Source organism: Peromyscus leucopus, chromosome 8b (assembly GCF_004664715.2).
Source record: "Peromyscus leucopus breed LL Stock chromosome 8b, UCI_PerLeu_2.1, whole genome shotgun sequence".
Classification (NCBI taxonomy): domain Eukaryota; kingdom Metazoa; phylum Chordata; class Mammalia; order Rodentia; family Cricetidae; genus Peromyscus; species Peromyscus leucopus.
This window is the reverse complement of record NC_051086.1, coordinates 29,567,745-29,581,560: the sequence shown is the minus strand read 5'-3', so window position 1 is coordinate 29,581,560 and position 13,816 is coordinate 29,567,745. Positions and strand designations below refer to the sequence as shown.

Genomic DNA, 13,816 nt, shown 5'->3' with positions numbered 1-13,816 from the left:
GATGAGTGGTGAGAACAGAATATGAATGATGGACAGAATTAAATGATGAAACCAGAATATAAAACTAAGCATTCAGTTCAGTACTTGCCTTTTTGTTCTCCTTTCTGAGACAGGGTCTCTCTATGTAGTTATGGCTGATATAGAACTCTGTGTGAACCAGGCTGACCTTGAATCCAGAGAGATCCTCCTGCCTCTGCTCCCCAAGTGCTGGGATTAGAGGTGTGCACTATCACTATTCTTTAAACAGGAGGAAGAAAACTGGAAGGAAATGTGCTGTTGTGACACTGACTGTGGCTGGGGAACAGCCATGGAAGGTTTTGGTTTTTTTCTTGCAAAGATGCATCAACACCTCCAACTCCCTTGATTCTTTCTCCTTTCATTTTGTTCTAATAAACTGATCTAATAAGAGGCCCATGGACTCAGGGTGTAGCTCAGTGGTAAAGTATACAGTCCTGGGTTCAATCTCCAGTACTGCAAAAAAGAAACAATGAAAAGTTCCTTACCTTTGCCATGCCAATAGTTTAGGCTCAGCAATTCTGTCTTGTGGAAGAGGTTCCTAGAAACTGTTCTAGAATGTAAGCCATCTCTCTTGCCTCTACCTACTAATGCCTATAGAATCTTCCATCCCTGTTTCAACTGCTGATTATGTCCCTGACATTGCCCAGTGTCACCTAGATGGGTGCTGGTAAAATCATCTATAGCTGAGAACCAATCTAATATTTGATTAAAATGGCTCCCTTTGGCCAAAATCTCTAATGATGGCTATGTATATATATATATATGCAGGTAAAGCCATTGCTCCAGGTGACACGGCAGGAGGAAGAGATGCAGGCCAAGGAGGAGGAGATGCAGAAGATCAAGGAGAGGCAGCAGAAGGCAGAGAGTGAGCTGAAGGAGCTGGAGCAGAAGCACACTCAGGTCTAAACAAGTGCACTGTGGGCTGTGGGGGCAGCAGAGCCAAGGGCTCAGCCACAGTGAGACATGGGTGATCTCATGGCCACCTTCTAATCCTGCATGCAGCTGGCCGAGGAAAAGACTCTGCTGCAGGAGCAGCTGCAAGCAGAGACAGAGCTGTATGCTGAGGCTGAGGAGATGCGGGTCCGGCTGGCAGCCAAGAAGCAGGAACTGGAGGAGATCCTACATGAGATGGAGGCCCGCCTGGAGGAAGAGGAGGACCGGGGCCAGCAACTGCAGGCTGAGAGGAAGAAGATGGCTCAGCAGATGCTGGTAAGATGTTGCAGGAAAATATTCACTGGACCCTCAGTGAAGGCCTCTGATGATACATGGCCCGATGCTGGAAGATGGGGCACTAAGGCTTAGAGACCAATGGCCATCTGCCCAGTGCCACAGAGCTGGGTCAGGAACTGAACACAAGTCTCCAGAGCCTGCTCTGTCTACTGCCTTGTGTTCCGTATGCTGACCCTCTGCCTGTTAGCAACTTGGTGTAAGGATAACTGTGTTAGTTATTATACTGTAACAAAACAGTCTGAATACAGCAGCTTCAAATAGTCCATATTTATCTTAGTAGTCAGCAACTGAGGATGTGCTTATGGCCACTCATGATCAGCGCCAGTCATTTGAAGGCTCAGTCAGGCTAAAAGATCAACTTCTTTGTGGCTTATTCGCATGGCTGTTAGCAGGAGGTGCCAATTCCTTAGCCACTTCATGGGGCTGCTTGAACTTCCTCCTATTATGGCTGTGGACTGCCCCCAGAAGAAGGAGGAAGGAAGCCACAGTGCCTTCCATGGCCCAGGCTTCTAAGGTTACAATCAATCTATTACTACCTTTCAATTGTGTTGAGAATTCTTAGACACACACACACACACACACACACACACACACACACACACACACATACATACACACACACTCATGGGGGACTAATTTCCTGCCTCTGGGAAGAAAGACTATCAAGGAAGGTCTGGAGTATGGTACTGACTATAACACCCAGTAAACACCTATCACTGACAATGAGCAAATCAAGAATAGCCTAGTAGCCTACATGGGTTTCTGAAGGTGACAGCAGTGTACAGGGTATACTCAGTCCAGCCTCCACACTGGCTAGCCCCAGATCTCTAGTGACTTTGTTCCAGTAAGGCTGTCATTCTTGTCTCTCCCCCAACCAAGGACCTGGAGGAGCAGCTGGAGGAGGAGGAGGCTGCCAGACAGAAACTACAGCTTGAGAAGGTCACAGCTGAAGCCAAGATCAAGAAACTGGAAGATGACATCTTGGTCATGGACGATCAGAACAACAAGCTTTCAAAAGTGCGTTAGATGTGCCAGTCTTACCACATGTCCAGCACTAATGGCAGAAGCACCCTGTGAAAATAGGGACAAGCAGTCACTTCAGTTAATAATCCCAAGCCAGCTGACTCCATTAGTTCAAGCTGGGCATCAGCTAGGCCCCCTGTGGACCGGGCTCTGTGTGGATCAGGACACTCGTGGAGTAGGAGTCCAGTGTCCTGCACTGGGACTTACACTCTAGCAAGATAGAAGTAACCATTACCATTGTGACCAGCGTCTGAAGATGCTCACCCTGTTATGAGTGCAACACTAGGGGATGAAGGAAGGCTCTCCAAGGAGACTTCCTGGAGAAGGTGGCATGGACGTAGATTGAGGAACAGTTAGGAATACAACGTTGACCTGCTCTGCAAAGGTTCTGAGGCAGAGCCAAGCTGTCCTGTGGGAGGAATGGGAAAGTTCTTTAGCTGAACATTGAGTGTGTAGGACACACTGGCAAGAGGCAAGAAGTGGGCAGCCTGGGCAGTTCCTAAAGAATTTCTACCATATGGAACTCCTGGAGCCTGTGATTAGGAATTGGATTTTCTTTAAACTGTTCATATAGAAGCTACTGGAAATAAAACATAAACCATGGAGGAGAAATAAAAACCACTGCAATTATTGTTTTCCCATTGCCCCTAAAGGAACGAAAACTCCTTGAAGAGAGAGTCAGCGACTTAACAACCAATCTAGCAGAGGAGGAAGAAAAGGCTAAAAACCTCACAAAGCTGAAGAGCAAGCATGAGTCCATGATCTCAGAACTGGAGGGTAAGTGAGGAAATAGGTGGAACCAGGAGCCATGTTAAGTGAAATGAACTGGGCTCAAAGACAAATATTATATTTCCTCTCATATGTGGAATCTAGATTTTAATATTTTGTTTTATATGTTTTTATTATATTTTTCCATTTTCTTTAAAAATACATTTATTATTTATTGATTGAGTATGCATGTTTATGTGTGTCATATGTAGTGTGTGTGTGTGTGTGTGTGTGGTTATATGTGTGTGGATGGTGTGTGGTCATGCATGTCACAGCATGCACATGGAAGTCACAGACAATTTTGTGGAGTTGGTTCTCTCCTTCTACTGTGCAGCTCCGGGAGATTGAACTTAGATTGTAAAGCTTGGCTACAAGTACCTTTACCTGCTGAGTCATCCTGTTGGACCTATTTTACTTTATTTTTAGAAAGGGTCTCATGTAGTCTAGGCTAGCCTGAAACTTAGTATGTAGCCAAAGCTAGCTGTGAGCTCCTCATCCTCCTGCTGGCACCTCCCAAATGCTGGTTTACAGGTGGCCACTATGCTGAGCTCATTCAGTGCTAGGACTTGAACCCAAAGTCTTGTGCATGCAAGGCCCACACTCAGCTGAGCCACACCCCCAGCCAGAGTCTAGATTTTAAATAAGTATATATGCATAGGATGTGAAAGCTGAAGGTCTGTGGAAAGGAAGGGGGTGTTAAGGTGGGGCAAGTGGCTGGACAAGAGAGGGAGAGAAAGGACAATATCTTTGCTCTCATATGGACTAAGATTTTAAAAAAGAAAAATCAGGAAGCAGAAAGAGGGACTATTTGAATAAAGAAAGGGGACCAGGCCAGGCAGTGGTGGCGCACACCTTTAATCCCAGCACTTGGGAGGCAGAAGAAGGCGGATCTCTGTGAGTTTGAGGCCAGCCTGGTCTACAAAGTGAGTTCCAGAGAAAGAAAGAAAGAAAGAAAGAAAGAAAGAAAGAAAGAAAGAAAGAAGGAAGGAAGGAAGGAAGGAAGGAAGGAAGGAAGGAAGGAAGGAAGGAAGGAAGGAAGGAAGGAAGGAAGGTAGGAAGGAAGGGGAAGGGAAGGGAAGGAAGGAAGGAAGGAAGGAAGGAAGGAAGGAAGGAAGGAAGGAAGGAAGGAAGAAAGAAAGGAAGAAAGAAAGGAAGAAAGAAAGGAAGAGAGGATCAGAAGGAGAGGGGAGGGAAGGAGGAACAAGAGAGAATAATTGAGGCAAGCTCAAGCAAATTCCCACCATGTGTATCTATGAAATGTCCTCACAATGCCCACTACTCTATATGGCCTCTTTAAAAGGTAATACACAGGGACTGGAGAGATGGCCTAGCAGTTAAGTCCTTTCTACTAAATCATGAGGACCAAAGTTTGGATCCCAGCACCCACAGTAGGTCGCTCACAAATGCCTGTTAACTCCAGCTACATGAGATCCAACAGCCTCTTCTGCCTCCAAAGGCCTTACACACATGTGCATACACACTCACACACAGATACTCACACACATACACACACAGATACACATGGACATGGACACTCACACACATGTGCACACACACACACACACACACACACACAAAGAGAGAGAGACAAAATAAGTATTAAAAAAAAAAACTAAAAACCAGAAAAATCAGAAAGGAACCTTTAGAAAGATTATCCTGGGAATGAGACTTCATCTTGGATCCACACTGTGTGCAATACACCCTGATGGGAAAGGTGCTTTTTTCCAAGCTTGATTTTCCTTTCACTGAAAAAGGGTCTAGGGCTGATTGTGCAATGTCCACAGCCCAGGCAAAAAGGCCTAGCTAGGTCTCTTCTTGGTGACGTCCCCATGCTGAAGTACCCTTGGCTCTGTTGCAGTGAGGCTGAAGAAAGAGGAGAAGAGCCGACAGGAGCTGGAGAAACTGAAGAGGAAACTGGAGGGTGATGCCAGTGATTTCCATGAGCAGATCGCTGACCTGCAGGCACAGATTGCGGAGCTCAAGATGCAGCTAGCAAAGAAAGAGGAGGAGCTGCAAGCAGCCCTGGCCAGGTGCAGTGTGTGTGTGTGTGTGTGTGTGTGTGTGTGTGTGTGTGTGTGTCCCAATCCCAGTATGTGAGTGTGTGTGTGTCCCAGTTCCAGTGTGTGAGTGTCCCAGTCCCAGTGTGTGAGTGTGTGTGTGTCCCAGTCCCAGTGTGTGAGTATGTGTGTGTCTCAGTCCCAGTGTGTGAGTATGTGTGTGTCCCAGTCCCAGTGTGTGAGTATGTGTGTGTCCCAGTCCCAGTGTGTGAGTGTGTGTGTGTCCCAGTCCCAGTGTGTGTGTCCCAGTCCCAGTGTGTGAGTATGTGTGTGTCCCAGTCCCAGTGTGTGAGTGTGTGTATGTCCCAGTCCCAGTGTGTGAGTGTGTGTATGTCCCAGTCCCAGTGTGTGAGTGTGTGTGTGTCCCAGTCCCAGTGTGTGAGTGTGTGTGTGTCCCAGTTCCAGTGTGTGAGTGTGTGTGTGTGTCCCAGTCCCAGTGTGTGAGTGTGTGTGTGTCCCAGTCCCAGTGTGTGAGTGTGTGTGTGTGTCCCAGTCCCAGTGTGTGAGTATGTGTGTGTCCCAGTCCCAGTGTGTGAGTGTGTGTGTGTCCCAGTCCCAGTGTGTGAGTGTGTGTGTGTCCCAGTCCCAGTGTGTGTGTCCCAGTCCCAGTGTGTGAGTATGTGTGTGTCCCAGTCCCAGTGTGTGAGTATGTGTGTGTCCCAGTCCCAGTGTGTGAGTATGTGTGTGTCTCAGTCCCAGTGTGTGAGTATGTGTGTATGTCCCAGTCCCAGTGTGTGAGTATGTGTGTATGTCCCAGTCCCAGTGTGTGAGTGTGTGTGTGTGTCCCAGTCCCAGTGTGTGAGTGTGTGTGTGTCCCAGTCCCAGTGTGTGAGTGTGTGTGTGTCCCAGTTCCAGTGTGTGAGTGTCCCAGTCCCAGTGTGTGAGTGTGTGTATGTCCCAGTCCCAGTGTGTGAGTATGTGTGTGTGTCCAGAGGCCCTCTGCTTTCTGAGGTGGCCATAGGCCCTTGGGATGGATGTTACGTCTCAGACCAGGTCTCCTGCAAGCCTTCCCAACTATGCTCTCACCCCTAAACCTCACATTCAACTTTTCTTCCCTCCAAACTCAACCTCTTTGCAGTGCCCCTACTCCAATGGTATTGTAGCATCTGGGGTGCCCAGAATTTGTCATCTGAACCCCAGTTCTGAGTTTCCAGTCACCTGCTGAGTCCATCTCTGTCTGTATCACAAACATTGCATGTCTAGATTGGGTGGCCTTCATCTTCCCCATCCTACTCTGTGTACACCAGCTTCCCCAGCCTCTGACCACACTTCTCCCAGTCACACAGCCTAAGTCTCCTGCCCCTCCCATTCCCTCTGTGCTTCCTTTTTACTGGCATTTGGCTGGCCTCAACCTGTGGATATGGCAGCAGGAAATGACTACTGCCCCATTTGTTGTGTGCTTAGCTCATTCCCAGAAGCACCCTCAGACACCTTGATGCTCTTACACTCCTCTAGGGAGTTGAGGAGGTACCTGCCCACACTGCTTGTAAGAGGCAGAGCTGGGGCTCAAACCCAGGGCTTTTGATTAGTCTTCTGGCTCATCTCTTTTCTAATTTGGAGTGCATGGTCGGGGGTGACTAATAAAAATGTCACTCCAGTGCATTAGTCTGTGCTGGAATAACAGCTGGGTTATCTAGAAAGACCCTGATCTCTCTGGCAGCTGCTGGGCTGTAAGCACAACATCAGAGCACCTGCCTGTCTCTCATCCTAGGCCTTCCCATTCATCATAGTCAAGTTGGATAGCAAAGCTGAATGTGATGATCTATACATGTAGTCCCAGCACTCAAGAAGCTGAGGCAGGAGGACCATAATTTTATGGACAGCCTGCGTTCCATAAGCAAGATTCTGCCATGGAAATAAACAGATGTTAGCTCCACCATTCACCAGGACAGAGCTCAGGGTTAGGGCCTAGAAAAGGATCTGTGATGAGCATAAGGACAGATTTTATTGGTGGAATATGTAAAGTACAAGGGACCTCTTTCATAGGGATGTGTTTTATTCACTGAAGTAGCAGGGCCTAAGCAATGTTCAGGATACTGGGGGATCCAGGTGGAGGCTAGCTCCTAATAGAAAAGCAAAGAATCGGGATTTAGTTCTGGCCTGTGTCCTACCTCCCCACTGGTGTTTCGACTGACCAGCCTGACCAGAAGCCCAGCTAAGCCACAAACTATAGGGAGCTGGGAAGAGAGCCTGAAAGATAAACCAGTCAGGAAGAACCGGCCTGTTCTGTGGAGCAATCAGCTCTAACAGCCACTGAACACGGATTCTCAGTCATGGCAGGCAAAAAGCTTCTGTGGTTCCAGTTCCTCAGAATGAGACATTCTGAAGCAGGAAGACAGGCCAGAGCTGAAGGTTAGCGTGGTTATTTATGGACACTCACAAACCCCAGCACTTAGAAGTCAGGAATAAATGAAGTCAGAAAGGCAGAATGCTGGTGATTGTTTAAAATTGTGTGCTGGTTACAAAATAATTCATTATCTTTCCTTTCTTTTATATAGGCTTACAAGTTATACAATAAAAATTGAAAAAAAAATTAAATCACGTATTACCTTATGGTAATTAATACTCAAAAAAAAAAAAAAGAAAAGAAAAGAATCACCAGGTTGATTGACCACTTTTCCATGTGGCATCATTCATTTCCTTCCATTGAAGGAAATAGGCCCATGTGATTGATAATCCTGATTTCTCCAGTGCTTTCTTTAAGCTGAGCCTCCTACACTTTGGGACACAGAAGCTAGTCCCAGAACAGTTTCTTGGCTGTGAGGTCTTAATCTGGGTGCTCCATCCCGGGCAGGCTTGATGAAGAGATCGCCCAGAAAAACAATGCCCTAAAGAAGATTCGAGAGCTGGAGGGCCATGTCTCAGACCTACAGGAGGACCTGGACTCAGAGCGGGCTGCCAGGAACAAGGCTGAGAAGCAGAAACGAGACCTGGGGGAGGAGCTGGAGGCACTGAAGACAGAGCTGGAGGATACACTGGACAGCACAGCCACACAACAGGAGCTCAGGTGCATGGGCTGGGCCCCAGGGACCACTGACTCCAAGCAGATCTGAAATCACTGGCCTTCCTGGTTGTGCCTAGAACACGAGTATGTTTAGTTTTATCTGCAGAACAATAGTGCATAATTCAAGAACAACTAAAAAATGATAGAACAGATGTCAAATACCTCCAGTTCCATTCCTAGTTAGGATTTTTAAATCATTTCTTCTTCTGTATGTGTGCATGCATATATGTTTTATGTTAAATTTAAAAAATAACATTCATCAGATTGGTCTCCAACTTAAGATTCACTACAAGTAAATAGAGGAGACAAACAACCATATCCCAGACAATATTCTGTCTCTAGTGAACACAGGTCATTTATTCATTTAATGAGCGTATATACCTTTTGAGCATATCCTATGGTAAGGTCTCTGTTAACTGCAACCCAGCATTCCCCACACTTTGGGTTTTATACATGTACCAAAGGTTAGTTTCACCTTTTTGTCCCCCCCACCCACCCACACACACACCTGTCTGGAGATACAGAAAGACCCAGAGCAGTGGCTAAAAGCTCCAAGCCAGGCTGGCTTCATGCTGTACCTCTGTCACACAGTGGTTGGGACCCCATGGGTGAGGTGCTTCCCCCCTTAGCCTGCAAATGACATTGCTACCTTATAGAGTTGCTATGAAGATGAGATGCTGTATATGGAAAAACAGGTCCAGCTGGGCTTGGTGGCTCATTCTTATAATCTTAGCACTCAGAAGTAGAGGCAGAAGGATTGTGAATTTGAGACCAGCCTGGGCTATGTAGTGAGTGAAATCCTGTTTCAAGAAAAAAAAAAATCTTAGCTTAGGACCTGGCATATAGTAAGTGCTGGATAAAGCCAACAGTGTTAATATTTAAGGGATATCTGCAGACTACAGACACACTCTTACTTATATTTTCTATGCCCGTTTGCCATCCTTGAGAGATTCTGGGAACAGGTAACATGCTCCTCGTTTCACAGCTGATATAACACTGTGGGGTTAGGGAGGTTAGGCAAGTTACTATGGCTCACACAGCAAAGAACAACTTCGGCTCTGGGTACCAGGAGACTTCTTGTCCTCTTGCACAGTACTGTCACAGGCAAACCCCTGTCTCTGGCCTGAGTGTCATCCACTGTGTTCTTTTTCCCTAGAGCCAAGAGGGAACAGGAAGTGACGGTGCTGAAGAAGGCCCTGGATGAGGAGACACGGTCCCATGAGGCCCAGGTCCAGGAAATGAGGCAGAAGCATACACAGGCAGTGGAGGAGCTCACGGAGCAGCTGGAACAGTTCAAAAGGGTGTGTGCTCAAGAAGCATCCCAGAAACCACATTATGATGGCAGAATTTACCCACTCTTGTCTAGAACTTTGGGACTTGAAATGCTCCAAAAACCCAGAACTTTCTGAGCATTACAAGTGAAAATTCTACCCCAGATCATGAGATGGGTCATAGTCAGAATGCAGGTGTACCAAGATACTTGATAAAATGATCTTCAGGCTGTGGGGACGATGTCTATGAAAAGTAGCCAAATCATGTTCAGTCTGAGTCCATTCCCCAAGGTGCTTCTTTATGTATAGATACAAATATCTTACAACCCAAAAAGCTATGACATTCACAGCTTTCAGATTTAGAGAAATTATGTAGCCCAGATATGTTGTAGGGGGTCTGGAAGGTGGATGGTTTTCTCAGACTCCAGGATGGTTTTCTCTTCTGTCCTCCTTGCCAGCTGAAGTCCTCCTCCTGTTTCCTGTTCTTATCCAAACACTTTTTTGCTTAGGTGACCCACATATGTATAGGAACTAGTTAGGTAAAATAACGAACACAGAAATAGCAGGGGAAATTAGACAATGAATGTGAAAGAAAATAGAGAGTGGTGGCAATCAGAGCCACCTGGAGCGGGACTGCCCCACTAACAGAGCAGCCACGCCTAGATCGGCTGGTCTTTGCCTTGAGAAAGGGTCTTTAGTTTGTTTTTTGGGAGTCAAATTATTGAAATATGAAAACAGACCAACCTCCCCCCCACACACACACACATTTTTCTTATTTTTAGATAGGATCTCATTCTAAGCCCAGTCTATCTTGGAACTCATAATAATCCACCTGCTTCAGATGGAGTGCCGGGATTACAAACATAAGCCACTGTGGTCTGCCTTCCTTTCTTTTTCTTTCTCTTTATTTCTTCTTTTGAGACAGGATCATATTAGATAACTCTAGCCTCACATTCAGGATTTGTCTCCTGAGTGCTGGGATTACACAAAACAGAACATGAAGTTGTTAAAGAAAAGCTAGGAATCCATATTTTCCTGGGAAATGTCCTAAAATTTGATAATCCATACAGAGCAGGACATGGAAGAAGGTTGATGAGGCTTCTGGATTTGTTTCGAGATCTGATTGCTGAGTCTGGGAACTGAAATCCCAGGAGTTCTGCAGAAGTTCTATGCTCCCTCCATCCCTTCCCTTGGATGAGATAGACTAGAGGGAGGGGCAGGGAGAGGAACAGACAAGCCCACCTCTCTCTGCTTCCCTCGGCAGGCCAAAGCAAACCTGGACAAAAGCAAGCAGACGCTGGAGAAGGAGAACGCAGACCTGGCCGGGGAGCTGCGTGTCCTGGGCCAGGCAAAGCAGGAGGTGGAACACAAGAAGAAGAAGCTGGAGGTGCAGCTGCAGGAGCTGCTGTCCAAGTGCAGTGATGGGGAGCGTGCCCGGGCTGAACTGAATGACAAGGTTCACAAGCTACAGGTAAGGGCAGCTGCTCTACTGCAAGAGACCTCTGCTCAGCCTCCCAAGTCCCTTTGTTGCCAGCGAATTGGCTTCCTTGAGATGCATCCTTGCATTCCCTGTGTGAATTCTTTTTGTCAAAACCTCGTGAAGATTTACTGAGCACCTACTGGATGCCAGGCATTGTGCTTAATCCTGAGATAAAAGAACAAGGAAGAAGACAGATTGTCTCTATGCCATCTTAACTCCAGCCTGCTGAGGGTGGGAGAGATGACCACAAACAGACATCATACTGCAAGGGCAAATACAGGCAACCTGGGGCCAGGAAAGGCTGCCCTTAGGAGCACTGACACTCAGATGCATATGTTTTCAAGCAGAGGCAATAGTATATGCAAAGACCCAGTGGTAAATGTAAAAAGTAGAAGGGGTCAAGGGCCAGCAGTGCTGACAAGTTGGGAGGAGAAATGGTACAGAATAGGACCAGAGAAGGAAGCTGTGGCCAGATAACAAAGGGCCCCTGATGTCCCAATTAAATGTATGTTGGTGTTTATCCCAAGTAACAGAGGCAACTGAAGCTGATGAATGATAGAGCCTGTGTATCTTTGGATTTAGCCTCAGAGACACATTTGGCCTGAGTTTCAGTTTCCAAAGAATGGCCCCAAGTTTGATAAATACTTACTGTACTCACAAGCTAGGTCTAGTGAGCAGGGAAACACCACAGGTCTGGTTCCCTGAAGTTGAGAACAGGGGTTTGCTACTCCAATACACAGTGACACTTAAAGCCTCATTATAAATGGAAAAGTGAGGTGTGGGCTACAGCTGTACGTCCCAGGCACACCTGTGCAGAGCCGCCAGGGCTGGTATAGAATGCAGAGATGCAGGAAGGGGCTCTGCCCCATGCCTTTAGCAGCCACCTCTTTGGTGATGGCCATAAAGGTCATGAAAGAACAATGAGTAGGGGTGAGAGTAGGACCTACCTACAGTTTCCTCCCCAGTGGTAAGGAGTGAATGAGTCAGAAGTGACTTTCAACACTGGGACTCTGAGATCTGCAGCTCATCTCTGCCAACCTTAGTGTAGACTTGGAATCCAGTAAGGTGGATCCTAACTGGGCCCAGTCAATATGATGGGGCTCTGATAGGTTCTTAGAACTGCAGTCTAGGCCAGGATTCTCAACGTGCAGCTGATGGTTCTAGAAGGAGCCACAGTTGTCTCTCACTTCCTGGGCATTTTCTGTCACTGGCCACCACAGGTCCTATCCCACAAAGGTGTGTGATGTACTCTGAATAAAAAAAGCTCCTCTTGCTGATGTGTCATATGACTTTCAACTCACCAGTCTCTCATCCTTCTCAGAATGAAGTGGAGAGTGTCACAGGCATGCTCAATGAGGCAGAGGGCAAGGCCATCAAACTGACCAAGGATGTGGCATCCCTTGGATCCCAGCTTCAAGACACTCAAGTAAGTATCCTATTGCACCACCTGGGAGACCTGGAGTGCCTGCTTCCTTGGGGGGAATTCCTGAGACCGCCATGAATGCTTTCCCCTGTAGGAGCTACTTCAAGAAGAAACTCGGCAGAAGCTCAATGTGTCCACCAAGCTGCGTCAGTTGGAAGATGAGAGGAACAGCCTGCAGGAACAGCTAGATGAGGAGATGGAAGCCAAGCAAAACCTGGAGCGCCATGTTTCCACCCTGAATGTTCAGGTATGGACAGCATATTGGGGCCCACCGTGCATCCTCACCTCTCTTCTGGGGCCCACAGTGGGTCCCCTCCTCACCTACAGGGTCGCTGTGACTCTTCTCTGGGGTCCCCATGGGTCCTCTCCTCTCCTCTGGGCCTGTGTGGTTTGTTTGCTCACTCGCTCCCTCTGCTGTTGCATTTCCTCAGTGAGGAGGAAGAGGGTTCACTTCTCAGGGCCCAACTCTTGGCCATTTCAGCTCTCGGACTCTAAGAAGAAGCTGCAGGACTTCGCAAGCACTGTGGAGGCCATGGAGGAGGGGAAGAAGAGGTTGCAGAAGGAGATGGAGGGCCTCAGCCAGCAGTATGAGGAAAAGGCTGCCGCCTATGACAAACTGGAGAAGACTAAGAACAGGCTTCAGCAGGAGCTGGATGATTTGGTTGTAGACTTGGACAACCAGCGGCAACTAGTGTCCAATCTGGAAAAGAAGCAGAAGAAATTTGATCAGGTAGGGCTGAGAGCTCACTGCCCTATCCTTGAACATGGGGTGAGGTCAGTTCTGTGAGGCACTGTGGTGGTGCTGGGAGTCTGAATTTCATCTGGACTTTGCTGGAAGCAGTGGAAGGCTATCTTGTCTCATCTTAGGTGGCTATGACATATAAGGGCCACTAGGTCAAGGCATGAACACATCAGAATGATTAACATTGAGATTTTTCTAGGCACAAACACTGTGAAAACTGCTCACAGACATAGCCTTAAGGGCTGGAACAATCCCTAACAAAATGAGGGTCATTTATCCCATTCACTCAGTGAATACTCAGAAGCACTGCTGGATGTTAGAAGTAATTTCAAGCATCTGTTCTTCAGAACATATTATTTATTTAATTTCCACTTTTCTTTTCTTTTTTTTTCTTTTTTCTTTCTTTCTTTTTTTTTGAGATGGTCTCCTGTTGGCCGTATTGGCCTTGAACTCACTATGCAGTTTTAGTTGACTTTCAATCTCTAAACTTCTAGTCCTCTTGTTTCCACCTTTGGAGCGCTGGGGTCACTGGTGTGCCATACTCAGTTTTATGCAGTACTGGAGACTGAACCCAGGGCTTCCTGCATGGTAGGCAAACATTCTATCAACTGAGGCACAGCCCCTTCCCTCGAAGTATATGCTTGTTAATACCACTTTCCCCAAATGCTTCATTATGTGAAATTTAAAGCAACTGAGTAGTCACTGCCAGAACCAGTCACATGCCTTTTGTCCTACTCTCTTTGGGGTTGAGTGGGGGGGTAGAGAGAGGATCTTACTATGTAGCCCTGGCTGGCCTAGAA

At 47.1% G+C, this 13,816-nt stretch overlaps 1 protein-coding gene across 1 annotated transcript in view; it reads left to right on the top strand.

Annotated features, from left to right (window-relative positions):
* The window catches only part of Myh11 (myosin heavy chain 11), a 101,354-nt gene that overhangs the window by 73,547 nt on the left and 13,991 nt on the right, over positions 1-13,816 (top strand). Inside the window, exons 22-32 of the mRNA XM_028858400.2 lie at positions 787-918; positions 1,021-1,227; positions 2,128-2,265; positions 2,925-3,048; positions 4,898-5,069; positions 7,891-8,103; positions 9,257-9,401; positions 10,636-10,842; positions 12,173-12,277; positions 12,369-12,521; positions 12,756-13,004. Coding sequence (XP_028714233.1) covers positions 787-918; positions 1,021-1,227; positions 2,128-2,265; positions 2,925-3,048; positions 4,898-5,069; positions 7,891-8,103; positions 9,257-9,401; positions 10,636-10,842; positions 12,173-12,277; positions 12,369-12,521; positions 12,756-13,004 — 1,845 coding nt within the window. The remainder of the gene's footprint in view (positions 1-786; positions 919-1,020; positions 1,228-2,127; positions 2,266-2,924; positions 3,049-4,897; positions 5,070-7,890; positions 8,104-9,256; positions 9,402-10,635; positions 10,843-12,172; positions 12,278-12,368; positions 12,522-12,755; positions 13,005-13,816) is intronic.